The sequence below is a fragment of the Homalodisca vitripennis genome, chromosome 8 (genome assembly GCF_021130785.1).
Source record: "Homalodisca vitripennis isolate AUS2020 chromosome 8, UT_GWSS_2.1, whole genome shotgun sequence".
Classification (NCBI taxonomy): domain Eukaryota; kingdom Metazoa; phylum Arthropoda; class Insecta; order Hemiptera; family Cicadellidae; genus Homalodisca; species Homalodisca vitripennis.
The window spans coordinates 115,027,326-115,045,387 of NC_060214.1; the positions used below are offsets into that span (position 1 = coordinate 115,027,326).

General features: G+C 35.6%; 1 protein-coding gene across 5 annotated transcripts in view; it reads right to left on the reverse strand.

Annotated features, from left to right (window-relative positions):
• LOC124367942 (serine/arginine repetitive matrix protein 2-like) overlaps positions 1 to 18,062 on the reverse strand; it is a 95,619-nt gene that overhangs the window by 67,649 nt on the left and 9,908 nt on the right. For 4 of the 5 annotated variants that reach the window (XM_046825159.1, XM_046825156.1, XM_046825157.1 and 1 more), the window contains exon 3: positions 16,099 to 16,206. In XM_046825159.1, the coding sequence (XP_046681115.1) occupies positions 16,099 to 16,206 (108 nt within the window). Of the gene's footprint in view, positions 1 to 1,328; positions 1,569 to 16,098; positions 16,207 to 18,062 lie in introns of those variants that run through there. The other variant, XM_046825161.1, reaches the window with a different exon arrangement.

Below are 18,062 nucleotides of genomic sequence, written 5' to 3' on the forward strand. Positions count from 1 at the left end.
TAAAATGAAGCACGACAGACAGATAGAATGTCCCCGTGAAAACAATTGTTCACAAGTCATCAAACAGTAACCAAACGAGTTTCTTATGGACAGACTGTCAGTGGAATCGAAGTCACACATCCATGTTTATGTTCACGAAATAAACACACGGCTTAATTTGCCACAATCGATTACTTTCAACTGTATTAATGACCAAAGCTAAAATACACAAACCCTTCTTATCCATTTTATATTTACTTCATTCAGGTATGGTCAGTCAGGCCGACATTCCCAACACTGAAAGTATGATTGTTAATCCAGAGCTCGAGTGAGACAATTATATAAATACTTAGCATCATTATTATGCATAAAATACGATTTTCGGAGGGGATACGGGTATTATTCTATATTTAGAACCAATACTAACAACTTAATTACATTTAGAAAACACAAACCAATACCTAAAACTTCTATTTTTGTGAGGTCTTTCGATATCAAACGTTTTGTGTGTTCTAAATATAATTAGGTTAATAGTAGCCAATACAAGGTCAATATTTAACATTTAATACTAACAAATTTAAAATACACATAGTGCATATAAGTTACGTACACACAGTAGGCCTACGAACAAATCATGTTTCCTTCACAACCCTTCCATTGTCAAAAACCAACTTCACACAAAGAACAACAGTACATATAGTTTTGCTAAACAGAACTAAATATTCATTTTTTAATAAATTTCAAGAATTTCCATCCCAGCGTCCCAACATGTAGCCTACTTTTGCGTCAAATTCATTTACGTTAGAGTTGCAAATTCTTTTACTGTACAACACCCCATGAAAAATTAAAACAATACACCATTTTAAGAACGTGTATAAAGTGAGAAAAACAATATTCACCCCATGATAAGTATGTGCTATTTTATAAACAGGGCGTCAGTGTCTTGGCGATTTTAGCACTTTTACGATACTGAAGAATGGTTTATGCATTTTCATGATACTTATCGTTATTGTAAAATTAGATATTTTAACGATCGGCGTGTTCTCGGTAAACATCGACCGGGTCGCTGTCGCACGGCACAAACTCGGTGCAAACTGACACAACCAATGCGTTGTCCAAATCGTCCAGTTTGTAACCAATCTGAACAAGCGAACTGACATTGATGTCCAAAATTACGATGATCGATTTCAATTGTTCGCTTGTTGAAAATTACACGATCGTGTCTAGTTTTACAATCATAGCTGACGTTGTACCGTGTCTGGCAACGTCAGCAACGATGGCGTTGGACTATTTTAAGAGTTAACTACTCCCACATCTCACATCATTGGTAAAAGAACTCGACTCCGTACCTAACCACGGAGCGTAGAGTGGGCGCCGGGCAACAGGCAGGACGCTGGGGCAGCAGACAGATCTGGAGGTTGGCGAGAGGCAGCATCCGCTGGCGCGAGCGACACCGCGTACATCGTGGGGCGGCGAGTGAGGCGGGGGCGGCCCCGAGGGCCTGGCACCACAACCGCCTCCAGGCACCGTCGCCGGGGTCGGACACCTTGACCACGGAAGAAGACATAATCTATTGGAAGACGAGGATATAGGCACTGTGTGTGGAAGACTTGGCGAGTCAGAGTCGACTGACGCGGTCGCCGCACGGCGGGGGGATGCTGACGCGCGGACGCAGGCGCTGACGCATTGATCTCTCCCCCTCGGATGCAGCAGGGGGGACTGCCATTAATTCGGGGGGACGACAATCTCGGCTCCGTCCCTAAACACTTCTTTGTTCGCCGCTAGTCTCACAGCAGCTCGTCGCAATCTACTCAGACCTAGACATCACCAAGAGACTCTTACGCTACTTTCCGCTTCAACAACATCGATTCTTATCAAACACGTTTAGATTGAATCAAAATAATTTGGTTATATGAACATAGAGAAGGAGGATATTTCCAGACATGTGCTTTCATTCATTGATACAAGAAATCAGTAACACTACGTTTCGAGATCTACAATCTGATCCCTTCTTCAGGTGGATAACTAACCTGACACATAACTATAATCCAGATTAAAACAAAAAATCGTATCAGACCGTTGTGCACGCATATAAACACCATACCGCTATAACTTGAACACTCATTTATTAAAAACAAAACGCTAATTGTGAAACCTAACCAAAGAATACAGGTCACAATAACTCTGCACTATAAAAACAAACCAGAAACCGGAAAAAGTTCAAAATCGCACATAATTATCGGTCCGAAAATCATGGTACGCAGAAATCTCATTTTATCATAAGACTAGCTGTTTCCCGCGTCTTCGCATGCCTTTCGTAATCTTTGCCCGTATGTGAGCACTTCTGGTTCAAGTGAATTACATTTCGAACGCCGATGTAGATTTTACCTTGTTGCCACTACCAAGAAAATCCGTCAAAAGTTCATTTTTATAGCCATTATACACGTACATGTACTTTATTGTAAAGTGGTCTAACACTCAAGCTTTAAGTTCAACCAGAAATTTAATTTTAAAAACAAATATACATAAAAACTTGGCGCCTTCAAATAGTGTTTCGTTATTTAATATACGTAACTGTCCCGTAATTGCAGTTATAATGTGCAGGTGCTTTAATAACGTTTATATTTTGCAGCGCCGCCTGGTGATAACTTACAACAATGGGCATAGCATATAAACCTTCTACGTGGAAAAATACATATACATTCAAATTTTCATAATGATCGTTAAAGTAGTTTCTGAGTTTATAAAGGACATACAGACAAACATTAATATATATATATATATATATATATATATATATATATATATATATATATATATATATATATATAATTAATGGACAACCGATCAGTCAACCACCGATCGAAATTAGGCCGCTTTGGTTGCCAGTGTTGAAACTAAACTAACAAATAAACAAAAACAACATCAAAAATATTAAGAGTTTTCTAATATACGTACTAATGCGTAGTAATAGTATGGTTTTGAGAATTTCGTCTAGAAGTAGCCAATAACGAAAGAGTCCCAATCCCGTATCCTAATTTCCCGCCATATGTCGTGACGATGGCCATTTATTTACTACTGGCCTCTGGTAAATTGTCAGTGGTTGGTCGATCAGTGTAGACCTATTGTTACTTATATTTCTTACTTCAGTTTCAAAAAAAATTATTAGTATTTTCTTTTTATTAAGTGCAAATTATGAAATAGTATTCATGGAGTTAACCCACAACTTATTTGCAGTGATTCCAGACTCATACATGTCACAACACTCAGGTACAGTTTGTTTATTTTAACCTAGATTGCAGTAAGTGTCAGGTTAGTTACCCACCTGAGGAAGAGATCAGACTGTAGATTTCGAAACGTCGTGTTACTGATTTCTTGTATTACTCAAGACGGTGGCAAATGTCCGGAAATCCTAAATTATGTATTGGGTTCCAGATAATCCTAACGTTGAACATAATTCATTCTCGCGTATTAAAAATATAGGAATGGCTTAAAATTTACTTTAAATATCAATACATTTAATCTTTTACAATAGACTGTCTAGAAAATCATATAGATAGTTTTGTAAATTAACAGAGTAAACTTTCTAGTAATACAGTAGTATTTATTTTAACAAACGACTCTTGCTACGATAAGACGCAATATGAGGGCGGCGGGCGGAGCCGGAAGTGCACCCAATCAACATAGATGAGTGCTTACAACGGATATTCTCCTGGTATACAACGCGTTGACTGCCTGCATTTAGAACCGAACCGAATACCTTACACACAGCACGGTCAGGATAACGTTACATTAAATTATATTGTGTAATAAAACTAAAATATCTGTTTAAATGTGTTTTCTCTAAATTGTGCAGTTTACTTTTTTAGCAATACCTCTTTTCTGTTATAATGTAATTTAGGTTCTTTCCACAAGCGAAAACAAATGAAAATGAGGATATGAACATTTAAATCGTATAAAAATAAGAAAAGTATGACACGATAGCCACTGGTAGTGCGGGCGAGATTGAATTTACAACGTCACTGTACAAAAACACGAATTAATTATCCGTGAAATCCATTAAGAACTCGATCGTCAGTTAGACTAGTTTTGTGGAGGATCACTATGGAAGATAACAAAAGGGTTAAACAAATCAAACTATTTAAAATCACTTTCGCAAGTCAATTTTTCTAACCACACAATTAAATTAATCACACGTAAACAAGTTAACGGCACATCGGCATGGGAGGCTTCGAGTTCGCTTCACAACGGCGGGCAGCGTCCTAGACCGGGGACCGACTCCTAATAGACCGATGTTAACCATTTTCAATTTCGACATAGAGGTAGAAAGGATACCGACTCCCAATAGACCGACGTTGACCATTATCAATTTCGACATAGAGGTAGACCGGAGTCCGACTCCCAATAGACCGACGTTGACCATTATCAATTTCGACATAGAGGTAGACCGGAGTCCGACTCCCAATAGACCGACGTTGACCATTATCAATTTCGACATAGAGGTAGACCGGAGACCGACTCCCAATAGACCGACGTTGACCATTATCAATTTCGACATAGAGGTAGACCGGAGTCCGACTCCCAATAGACCGACGTTGACCATTATCAATTTCGACATAGATGTAGACCGGAGTCCGATGTTTACCATTTTCAATTTCGACATAGAGGAAGACCGGAGACCGACTGCCAATAGACCGACGTTGACCATTATCAATTTCGACATAGAGGTAGACCGGAGACCGACTGCCAATAGACCGATGTTTACCATTTTTTATTTGGACATAGAGTTAGATTGGAGACCGTCTCCCAATAGACCGACGTTGACCATTATCAATTTCGACATAGATGTAGACCGGAGTCCGACTCCCAATAGACCGACGTTGACCATTATCAATTTCGACATAGATGTAGACCGGAGTCCGACTCCCAATAGACCGACGTTGACCATTATCAATTTCGGCATAGAGGTAGATCGGAGACTGACTCACAATAGACCGACGTTGACCATTATCAATTTCGACATAGAGGTAGACCGGAGACCGACTGCCAATAGACCGACGTTGAACATTATCAATTTCGACATAGATGTAGACCGGAGTCCGACTCCCAATAGACCGACGTTGACCATTATCAATTTCGACATAGAGGTAGACCGGAGACCGACTGCCAATAGACCGACGTTGACCATTATCAATTTCGACATAGAGGTAGACCGGAGACCGACTGCCAATAGACCGATGTTTACCATTTTTTATTTGGACATAGAGTTAGATTGGAGACCGTCTCCCAATAGACCGATGTCTACCATTTTCAATTTCGACATAGAGGAAGACCGGAGACCGACTGCCAATAGACCGACGTTGACCATTATCAATTTCGACATAGAGGTAGACCGGAGACCGACTGCCAATAGACCGACGTTGACCATTATCAATTTCGACATAGAGGTAGACCGGAGACCGACTGCCAATAGACCGATGTTTACCATTTTTTATTTGGACATAGAGTTAGATTGGAGACCGTCTCCCAATAGACCGATGTTTACCATTTTCAATTTCGACATAGAGGAAGACCGGAGACCGACTGCCAATAGACCGACGTTGACCATTATCAATTTCGACATAGATGTAGACCGGAGTCCGACTGCCAATAGACCGACGTTGACCATTATCAATTTCGACATAGAGGTAGACCGGAGACCGACTCCCAATAGACCGACGTTTACCATTATCAATTTCTGCATAGAGGGAGACCGGAGACCGACTCCCAATAGACCGACGTTTACCATTATCAATTTCGGCATAGAGGTAAAAGACACGTCAAATTTTAACCCTCTAAGTTAACTCAAGCGATAGTTCTCGCGTATACAGACGATGAAGACAGACATCTGCTTTCGTCATGAACTGATGGTATTGTCGTTCCGTCAATTAAACTTCGAAGCAATTTTAAACACATGAATACGTTCCAAGGCCACATAACTAGATTTAACAATCAATGAATTGACAGAACAGTTGTCTTGTACACTTCTAGTGCGCCAGCAAAATCGAACTAATAAATCAAAACTGAATAATCCTGTGGCAAACATGATTTTGAGGTGGTAGAAGTATTTCCTCCGTTTTAGGGACACTACCCTTGGCATGGAAATATTCGTATGTTATGTGAAATAGTAAATAAACATATGCCATTTGTAACTGTTTTGACAAGGTACAATACCATATATTATACACTTACGTTGCTACAGACTATGAAATTAAAGTGGTTATTTGCAAATTACAACACGTTTGTTAGTTCTGAACTGAATATCAAATACCAAAAGGATCTCGTATTATCTTTGTAATGTCAGTTCAAAATCGATAAAATTAATGTGGTTCCATCTGTTTTCGGATGCAAATTTTTTAAAGAGCGTTTTTGAGGAAAGTTTAATTCCAATCTACTTTTTAGTGGAGGAAAATATATTATGAGTTCTTAAACATAGTTTACTTAAAGGCAGAAAAACGTAGAACTGTTTTATCACTACACGAGAAATTACAGGTATTTAAGGTACGAAAATGAGACCATTTTATAAAGTTGAAACTGCTAAAGATAAAATGCGAAATTAATTACATTATGTGGTTATACTTTCAAAAAATGACATGTTATGCATTCAATTATTACTTAAGAAAATTGTACTTTTAATTAAATATACATGAAGAACACTACATGTTTCTAAAATACTTTTTCACAATGAAATTAAATTGTTGTATAAATCAAAAATTTCCATCCCCCCTCCAGTTATGTACATAAAATAGAAGGTTTATATTCTCATCTTCGACAGTGTGTTTCTCTTTGGGCCTGATAATAATAAGATAACCTCATGTCCAGCTTCAATATCCCAGCCTCCAATACTCGTGGAGTAGTAAAAAGTTCGATTTTGTGCCTTTAGAAAATATATATGTTTAAGGGTTGAGACAAAAGTTTTGTTTAAAAATTGACAAAAGTTAGCTTCAATATCCCAGCCTCCAATATTCGTGGAGTAGTAAAAAGTTCAATTTTGTGCCTTTAGAAAATATATGTTTTAAGGGTTGAAACAATTTTTTTTTTAAATTGACAAAAGGTTCCAACAAAAAATTGACTGCGCCACTTAATTGCCAAGAGGAATCGAAATGTAGCGACATGAACATTGAACGTGACAGCCACCTTAAGTTGACATTGAGAGCATATATGAAGTCTGTTCAAAAAATATCACAACTTTTGTTTTTTTTTTTCGAAAATAATTTATTTATTCATCAATATCAATTTTGTCCTCTTCAAAGAAATCCCCATTAGATACTACACACTTGTGTCAATGTTTTTTACAATCCTAGAAGTGATCTTGTTCAACTCCTCCTTCGATGCCGTCTTTATCTCGTCGATCGTAGCGTAGCGTCGTCCTTTCGTGGGCCTCTTCAGTTTCGGGAACAAGAAAAAATTACAGGGGTTAGATCTGGGAAATATGGTGGTTGAGTTATCATTAGTGTGTTTATTTTGGCCCAAAAAAGCGCACACAAGTAACGATGTGTGAGCAGAGGTGTTATCGTGGTGCAAAAGCCAGTTTTTGTTCTTCCACAAATCCGGGCATTTCTGGCGGATTGCTTCGTGCAAATCGCGCATAAATTCCTTATTGACAGTTCTACCCCGTGGCCATAATTCATAATACACCACGCCCCTGCAATAAAAAAAAAACTGTAAGCAAAACTTTCACATTCGTCCGAACTTGGCGCGCATTTTTCGGTCTTGGCTAGTGCGTCAGCTTCCATTGGAATGATTGACCTTTGGTTTATAAGTCATAACCATAAACCCGTGATTCGTCACCGGCTATGATCCCTTGGAGCAAATTTGGGTCATCGCGGACAGAGTCCAACAGCTTATTAGCAATGGTAATGCGCTGGTTTTTTGGCCGAAATTGGGCAATTTTGGTACGAATTTCGCGGCGACCCGTCTCATGCCAAAATCATTGGTAAAAATGGAATGGCACGAGCCAGTCGATATGTTCAGGTCCTCGGCAACTTCTCTAACGGTGTTGGCCAATACTATTTTTTATTTACATCAATGTTTTCGTTCGTTCTTGACGCGCTCAAGCGTCCGTCACGCTGTTCGCTCTTCTCGACCCTCTCGGAACGTTTTGTACTACCGATTAACGTTGCTTCGCTCCAAGACAGTTTCTCCGTAACTCAATCAATAACTGTTAAACTAAAACTGGCAGAGCCAGTAATACACATCCTCGGGTAAGTGAAGGGGCGGAGTTTTATCGTGACTGACCGAAGTTTAACCAATCACCGATCAGACTTGTTGATCGGCATCTTTACCACAAGCTGACAAGTTCTCCATAACCTAACACTACCTAGTTTTGTTGAATCAGTATTAGGTTATCGAAAACTTGGCAGCCTGAGATAAAGAAGCCATATAGAACGCTGATTGGCAAGACTGATCGGTGATTGGTTCAACTTCGACCAATCACGATAAAACTCCGTCCCTTCATTTACCGGCGAAAATGTATTACTGGTACTGCCAGTTTTGGTTTAACAGCTGTCGATTAACGATAGATTTCCATAGCACAACAAAAATATTTCAAGATCTGAATTATGATAGCCATTTTTCGAGCGGTTTGATCCGGAAATAAATTGACCATCGTCACGTTTTCTCTCACTTTGATGGCAGTGTTTCGAATGAGAAGAAAAATACGCGTGTGACACTTTTAAAAGTTATATTTTATATTCTATCTTACTGAAGACAACCACTCTCCTCATGAAGAGCACCTCGTCAAGGCCACTCACCCTATCAACATCGTGCACATCCTTTCCCGCCTGTACCGTTCCCTCAATCACCGGGAAAGTTCTCGTTTTGATCGTCTGACGCGTACATGTATTTGTGTACTGTGAAATCGTGATGGTCGTATTTTCGATCTTAATGCGAAAACATGATGCAAAGTTTCTTCATGCTCTTTCATACTTCGGTATTATACGGAGGCCACTCTGTCTCTATATACTACTTGTTATTACGCGATATAAGTAGGTAAATACATAAGTACGCATTATAAATAGAAAAAGTTAACCTTTACGAGAGCTCACGTGATCTGAACTTGAACTTGGGTGTAATCTCGAGGGATGTTTTACTTATTTCGCCAGAAGTCCGCTTTGATGGCCCGGGGTATTTCCGATCGGTAATTTTACCGGCGACAGATCACGTTGGACGACCAGGCACGTGATCTGAGGTCAGTGAAGTATCTGGGGTCGGAAATGCCCCTGCCCAAGAGTGCGGACTTTAGTGGCCCGCATTTTGACGATACTGAAAAAAGACCCTAGCGAAAGTATTCAAATTCAAGGTCAGATCACGTGAGCGCATGTAAAGGTTAACTTTAACTTTGCTACTACTAGTAACACATTTGTGTTACTAAAGGGTAGCCCTGTTGCTATGAAGTTGACATTGCAGGTTATGCTAAAATGTTCCAAGCTTAGTAGGAAACCAACCAATGCAACAAAGTCATTTCATCAGTGTTGATAAATTACTAGAATTTATATGATTAACTTTCACAATACACTCTTTTTCTTAATTTGTTTATTCTGTGTTTCCTCCTTGCCAACATGGACCAGACTCACTTTTTGACAGAAGAAATCTAGACTCCAGATTAACTGATATGTACTGAACTGTATGAACTGGTTTCACTTCAAATTTAAATCCTCTAGGTCATCTCATTTGACAGTTAACATGCGTAGAGATAGTAAAAAATTTGATTTATTCATTAGCAACTGGCAGGAGAGACTGTGCCAAACTGTCTGCCAGTAGTTCTCAATGTCAGTCAATGAAATATAGAAACTGGAAGTAGCCTGATTCATAGTTTTCACTTTTCAGTTACTAAATATGATACCTGACAATGTATTTTCTCACCCATAATAAAATATAAACCAAACTTAACTTTTTTGTTTTTGTGTGTAAATTTTCCAAAACATTTAGTAATTATTTAGCCCACATTGTTTTTTTTTTTTTATTTACAATGAAAATATTGATTAGGTTAGTTCTGAATGAATATTTGGATTATTAACAGTTATAATAGTATTAAATGTTCAATTGTATAAAATGGGGTTACTTTCACACATTCATTACTGATGACGTGTAAATGCATCTTGGTTGGACACATTGTTCTTTATTTGAAATTACCATAGGTGGTATGGCCTAACAGTTCAAGAGGAAATGTAGCAATTAACGCCCAAAGCAAGCCCACACTTGCCATACATATAGGATCTTAGCTGGACTAGATTTCATAGTTGAAGGGAAGGATTAATCGCTATTTACTAGATCACAACTACAATACACACAGCCATCCCCGACAACTGCAGACAGAACTGACATTTCACAGGCCTCATAATATTACCCACAGTCCTTTGTCTCTTCCAATATACCTAAATCCTTTTGGCTGCTACGTGTAAACATCTAGGTCTAGACATTTTCCTGGCAGAATGTTTGGAGTGAGTTTTATTTATAGCCATTCACTGGTTTATTTAGTTTATCATATATCTATATGTATGAGCATGTTCAATCTTACATGATAGACCTAGATGTAGTAATATTATCAAACCTTTAAATAACTTTGTATTAGATCATTTTGTACATATTTTAAGTAAAATTAACTGGATTAGTGCATATAACACTGCAGGTGAAAACATTCAAGGTACTTTTTGATATAATTTTATTGGCACTCAATTCCTTTATTCCACTCAAATGGTTTCTTTTAAAACAAAAAATGTGTGCTGTAAATGGTATCATGTATGCTTTGTCAATCTAAAGTAAGAGTTGGATAGACTTTCTTATTTTATGAACAACTGTTCCATAGATTTTGTAGCCATAACAGAGAAAGGTACAATCATACAAAAAAATCGCATAAATCTGAGATCAGTATGGCTAAACTTAGCTATAATGTATCTATAGATAAAATTAGTAATGACATTCCACCTAGCAACAGTGAATACCATCTGTATTTGAGTTCTGTTAGGTCAAACATGCCTAATAATGATTTGTCATGCTTTCAATGTTGTCTTGTTGGAGTTCACTGTTGAGAGTATCCAACAATTTGCAGCCTGAGTAACACCACGTGTCTTGATATATTTGGACTTAAAGCTCCCATTCTTAACGTAGCTGTTAAGTATATGTGAAGTTTTAGCATGCTTGTTCAATGAATATATAAAGCAATGTGTATTTCCTGATATTTTAAAACAAAACAAAGTTATTCCTGTCCATAAAAATGGAACCAAAAATGATCCTAAAAATTATAGGCCAATTTCTGTAGTGCCAGTACTGTCTAAAATATTTGAGTATTTAGTACATAAACAACTTGCAGAATATGTAAAAAGTAATGGACTGCTCTCTAGAAAACAGTTTGGACTTGGGGCTAAACACAGTACAATTGATGCAGTTCAAGTTTTTATTAAAGACTGTGTGAAAGGTGTTAAAAATAAAGAATGTTTGACCATTCATTTGACATGTATAAAGCATTTGATATGTATAAAGCATTTCATACTGTGACACACACCACACACTATCCTTGTAGATATGCTAACGTTATTTGCTGATATTACTGTAGTCTTTTTTAATCTTACCTAACTCATAGGTGCCTATCGGTTTTTCTAAATGGTTCATTTTCTCTGTCTGTCTATTAAACATGGTGTGCCTCAAGGCTCCATTTTGGGTCCAACACTATTCATTCTCTATATAAATGACCTTCCTTTTACCTTAAGCTCTGCTCATAATAAAGTTGTTTATGATTGATATGCTGCTAAAAAGTTATGTATCAACATTGAGAATCTCCCTGACTTTCCTGTTAATTTAAGCAACTGTAATGATACTAGTTGTTTAACATTTCTTAGAATTAATGTTCAATTCAATCTAAATTGGGAAAACCAAATCAGTATCTTTGCCAGTTGTGTTAGCAAGGGTATATTCTTAATTAGAGTACTCAAAGAAAGTGCCATCCTGCTTTGTGTTGCCTATATACACAGCCTGTTGTCCTATGGCACCTTTCTCTGGGGTAATGAGACTTTTTAATACAAAAAATGTTAATTAGAATAATATGTGGAGGGGAAGGGTTTCAGCCAGGACCTATTGCAAACTTTTTGTAAAATTAAGAATTCCGTTACTGCTCTCTACAATGCTTGTATCTAGTAATGTATTTGTGTACAGGATTACAATCCTGTACACAAATAGAATACTAGATATAAGCATCATTTCGTAATAAAAAGGTGTAATTTTACTCTAGCTCAGAATATTTTTCTTCATCAGAGCATAAAAATGTACAACAGCTTGACTCAGCACTTCAAAGTGCTTTCTGTTAATAAGTTTAAAAATAGTTTTAAATCGATGTTGCTTTATTTATGTTTGAATATCTTAAAGGGTTTTATGAAATTTACATTACTAATTATTAATAAATTGTTCTTAATTGTTGTGTTGACACAGTTGTAATGTGTAACGATAAATAAAAGAATCTGAATCTAACTACATACAAATAATATTTAAATAATGTATTCATTAAGGACAGTACTAAAAAGTCATGGACTCAAAACACTGGAGAAGAAAGTGCTTGCTAGCAATTGATAAACAAGTAGAAAAAGAAGTATTGTACAACATATATAATTGTAAAAACAAATCTGTGTTTATCTGAAAAACTTGAATACACTATACATGCAAACAGTGTTTATAATACTGTACCACATAAAACCTTTGCATAGAAGATTAATTACTGTAGAGTAGTAACAACTGATGATTTCTTAAGAATCATCTGTAGAGGCAGCCATCTTGATTTTATCTCCCTAAGAATAATGTTAAACCTTATGTTCGCAACCTTATTTTTATTTATTTCGTAGAACTATGGGAGTTGTCCTATTTCAAAGTTAAAACTAATATGAATCCAAATACTTTTTTTTAGTTTTTCTTATACTTTTATCGGTTAGCAAAAAAATTAAAGCTTTTCTGAACTTTGTTGTTTGAATTTTCAAATACTATTATCATAACAAGAAAAACTCAAAAGCTTTGGGATGTTTATTATTAAGTCATTTAAAAAGAGAAATCTTCCATAGTGATACAATAAAAAATAAAGGAGTAAAAGTGATATGGTTTTAAAAACATTATTCCAGCCAGTTTTTAATCGATAATATTAAGAATATTTCCAGATTATATATTTGAAAGTCATCATGTTCTTTAAATTTTGAATACCAATTATATCAACAGAGAAAGTACAGTGTGTTCTAAAACAATAGCTATCCCAACTTCACTGAGAAGAATTTTGTTTATTTTAATCAACCAATTATATGAAAAGACTTGTAAATTTCATAATATCAAGAGAAAGATATAAAAGTGACTTGTTATCCATCCCTGCTGCAACAGTTTCTTCTGAAATTTGTAAAACTTACATGATCTTTTAAATTTGGGAGAAATCCCTTTCATACGATACTTTAATCAAATATAACTAGCAGGATTAACTGGATCACAATTAATTGGATTCCACTTAATCTTAAAATCGTGATGACAAGTTTAAAAGGTAACCGTCAAATCTACTTAACTTTAATATCCAAAAATGAAAATAATGAAACGGAAATAATGGAATCTAAATATTTAAATTTATAATAAAAACTAGCAGTTACCCGAGGCTTCGCATGTAATTTTCAAAATCGCAAAGGTATAGCTTTCTTAGAAAAAGAATTTATTATATAATAAATGTAGGTTTATTGAATCAACTTATATTAAAAAGTGTCTACATCTGGTTTATGATATTCTGGTACTATAACTGATAATGTGTTTTTACTCCATTCAAAAGAGTAGGCTATACTTAAGTTTAAAAAGACTATTTCAGTCGAAATTTATCCACTTCCATCTCTTTTGTTCTGCTTCTGATATAAAGGGAAGGGTGGAAAATCCTTTAACATTCAACATCTGGTATATCGGACATCTCGAGAATTTATTGTAGCCGGCTTATAATATGTCCAAATGCTATCAAGTTCGGTAAAGCGATCGGTGAAGGAACGGGCTACATGCAAAAAAATAAACCTTCCAATTGGTATTGTATTTCGCCATAGTATTTGTCGATGTCAGCCGTTTCTTACGACATCAGATTGATTTGCTGTTGTATGCTCTAAGTTATAACTTCGATTAATTTGCTTGATAGAAAGCGGTTGTTTATCTTGTGATTTATTGTGGTATTGATGAGTAAGCACCGTAGAGGAAAGTCACCAGTGAGTGTAAACACAATGATCAACAATACTTTTAGTGTTGAAGATGTTTGATGATGATGTTTGTTTTGGCCGACACAAATGTTAGATCACACAAAAAAGTTGTTAATTTAAAATATAAATATTACATCTTTTACCTTTTTGAAAAAGAAACAAGTTTCAGTGTTATTTTATTTCACAAATATTATAAATTCAAAAGAGTATGAACGTACACTGTTACTGATATGTATTTTTTTAAATAAGTGAAGACGTTAGCTTGCAGCAATACAACGAATAGGATATATCTCCTATACGAAGGTAAGTTCTTCAAATTGTGTGTAGTAAGAAATATGTGTACAACAAATTGTTTCATTTTTCAGGAGCTACAAATTTTTTCTACCCTTCACACATGTCCAAAATAAAACTAAAAACTGTAAACAACTTTTTTAACGAACTTCTGTAAAAGTACTGTTTGAACTATTGCATATAAATTTACACTTATTTGGCAACAATTAAAAATAAAACTCAAAATTATCTTCAAAAATAAACAAATTAGATGTATTTTCCTCAATTCTGCACTATAATCCATTATCACCCAGCGCTTTTTGGTAAGTCCAAGGAAAAATGGCTGGAGTTAAGAGGGTTAAACTAAGTTCATTCAATATTTCAAAATAATCGTTTATGAGTGATAGAAGTCTTTTTTTCAGATTTTAGTCCGGTATAACCATACAAAAACATGATATTGAAATTTAATCGAAGATTATAAGATAATAAAGTTTAAGAATTGAACAAACCAATTTCCGTTCTATTAATTTCAGCAGCTTTGTTTATTAAGGTTTGTTTTAAAACAGCATTTCAATAGTACTGTTTCTAATTCATTGCGGGTTTAAATTTGTCACTTGTGTGCAATATGTAGTAAAAATTAAATATAATAACATATTTGCAATTTACATTACACTACTGATCAAGCACTATGTTTAATATTTTCAGAAACTTAAATGTCAACATTTAAATGTTTCTGCCTCTTTGGCGAACTTCAGCTATAAGTTAACAGAAAACTGTCAGTAAATTTGTATTGTTTTGTAAATATTATCATTATTTTTTCAGAATACAAGGATATTCCAGAAATCTTTTACAAATTTTAAAAACCTTCCTTGGACTCCAACGAATATTAAAACAAAAGAATTAGTCGAATTGGTTTGGCCAGCCTTGAGATTAGTGCTTAACAACACATATATCGATTTAAATTTTATTTATAAGATTGCATTAAATAGCTGCAAATATATCATTTGATAAAACTGATTAGCAATATAACCAAGTCTAAAAACAAACTCTTAATACATGAAGTATTATGCTTACTGCATAAAGGTTTACACAGTTGACAAATCTGCTAAAATGTATTCAGTATTACAAAAAAGAGTTCAATTATGGGAAATAAAAAATCAATAGGACACTAATTTTTTAATGTTAGGTCATACACTATAACAGTGGCACTAATACTCAGATAAAATATCAACTCTAAAAGATGTTTGTTACAGTATGTGCTGCAAATAGTGAAATATTAACTTAATTCCTTATTTGGCCGAGAGATTGTATCACGTCTCTGCCACGCCTGGAATACAGTGCACCACAGGTAGTGGTCTGACGATTTCAAAAGAAACATTTTTTCCGTAAAATGTTGCAGGACATGGATAACGATTAAACCAGTAGGAACAAACTAACAATACTTTAACTCTGAACTAGGATAACATAAACACTGGCAATTATACACAATTATTACTTACTTATACCAGCAGAGAATAGGGACTAAACAAAACTTGAAGCTATCTGTCACCTTCTCTATACATACTGAATATATTTAGTAAGGATATCTAAATACAACCTAATATCAGAAGTAAAAATTACTCACATAACTCTGCCGAACTCATCTCTCGGCAGCTGGTCTACCTTGCCGTCGTTTCCCAGCAGAACTTGACGGTAGGCAGCCACTTTTGTGTCGATCTCCGATCGTGAGTACCTGCAAAACAGAAATACTCATTAGGCTATTTACTCTAATTAGGCTACCTACTATACATTATAAGCTCGGTCGTCAACTGTCTAAGGGATTTGGGAGATGAAGTTTGACTCAGCTCTGACTAGTTAGAGCCCAGCGGAATGTAATTGACTTAATATGTACAATCAAGGACACCACCAAGCTCGACAATTACCAATAACGACGATATCAATTGTGGTGGCGGTTCAAGCTGTCGTCCGTGTTGATGAAAGACCAACATAGACTGGATGTTCTCAATAGATCGAGCAATGTCACGTATTTAATGTTTGTTACATTACATATTATTATCACATACTATTAACCTGTTGATTAGTGAGTTTTTTTTAGTGTGCATGGCTTAAAAAGTGAGTTTTTTAACTTTTTTAATTTTTGGGATTTTTGATTATTTTATTTTGTAGGTAGGCCTACATCTGCGTCTAGGCTAACACTTGACGCGTTCACACTGTTAGAAAATAAATCACTATCCAATTCTTCGTCTTCACTACCCGAATCCAAAAAAGAACTCGTGTATTTCATTATCATTTAGATGGCTACGGCCAGCCATTGGCAACAAAACTAATTAGGTTTGTAATAAATCAAACTAATCACATGAGAAAAAAAAACATAACCTCTAACACGGGTTTCAATGTCACGGCAAGAGGTAAACTACTGGTTCCCGCGAAGCCACTTGTAGGGCTTTGTTACAGAACGAAACAAAACTGAACGCTCCTACGATCTAGCGGATATTCTGAGAACTACTTCGGCCAGTGATGTTCCGTAGTACTTACCACAGCTGCTAGATGTCTAGAAATCAATATCCTTACAAGTCGCAAGTACTGCGTTGAAACCAACCAGTAAAACTGTTCAAACAGTAACAGTTGCGTCGTTACTAACCCATACCTTGGCGCACTGCGCCGCAGATGCTGCGACGCTACTAATCAACAGGTTAAAATTATAATCACCCATAAGACCAAAAGCTATTATTTATTTTTCCAATGTCGAAAAACCAAATTTCCATCTGGAGATCTGTAAAGGCTGGTAAATTTTCATACTTAATCTTCTTTTACAAATTCCAACCTTTATCAATCAATAATTCATTCGCACAGTATAAATTAAAACATTTGTATTCACATAAAACCATGAAAAAACTATAACCAAAAGTAGCTTAGATAACAACATTACATCCTAGCTGAACATACAATAAAGTATTAATATAAAATAGTAAAATACTGAGTACTATCTAAAAAGATAACTAAGGTGGTAAATTTAAATTTAAGTCAATTCCTTATGTACAAGGATTATTGGAGAAAATTAGAAAAGTAGGTAGAAAATACAACATTAACACGTGTTTAAACACATAATACTCTTAGACAAAGTCTCCGAAAAATAGCACATAGGATTCCAAAAACTATGTTTACAGTATAAAATGTAGTATAATAGGAAACACATAGGTGAGACAAAAAGACATACACAGGGATAAAAGAACACAAAGAATACACGAGAAAGGGGCTAACTAAAAGTAAAAACTACACATCAATATTGGACCGAAGACAATTGCATGAATTAGAATGAAGCCAACATTACACATTAGGAACTTTATTTCTTTAAATGAAAATTAATCGAGGCTTCATACATTAAATTGCAGAACAACTGATCAGTCAACTATCAATATAAAATTAGGCAGCTTTGTTTGCCAATTCTGAAAAATAAACTAACAAGGACACCTATAATATCAAACAGATAATAAATTTGTAAAAACCAATGTGGAATCACAGTATGGTTAACAAAAAATCATCTAGAAGGAACCAATAATAGTAAAGAAAGGCCCACTCTTGTTCCCT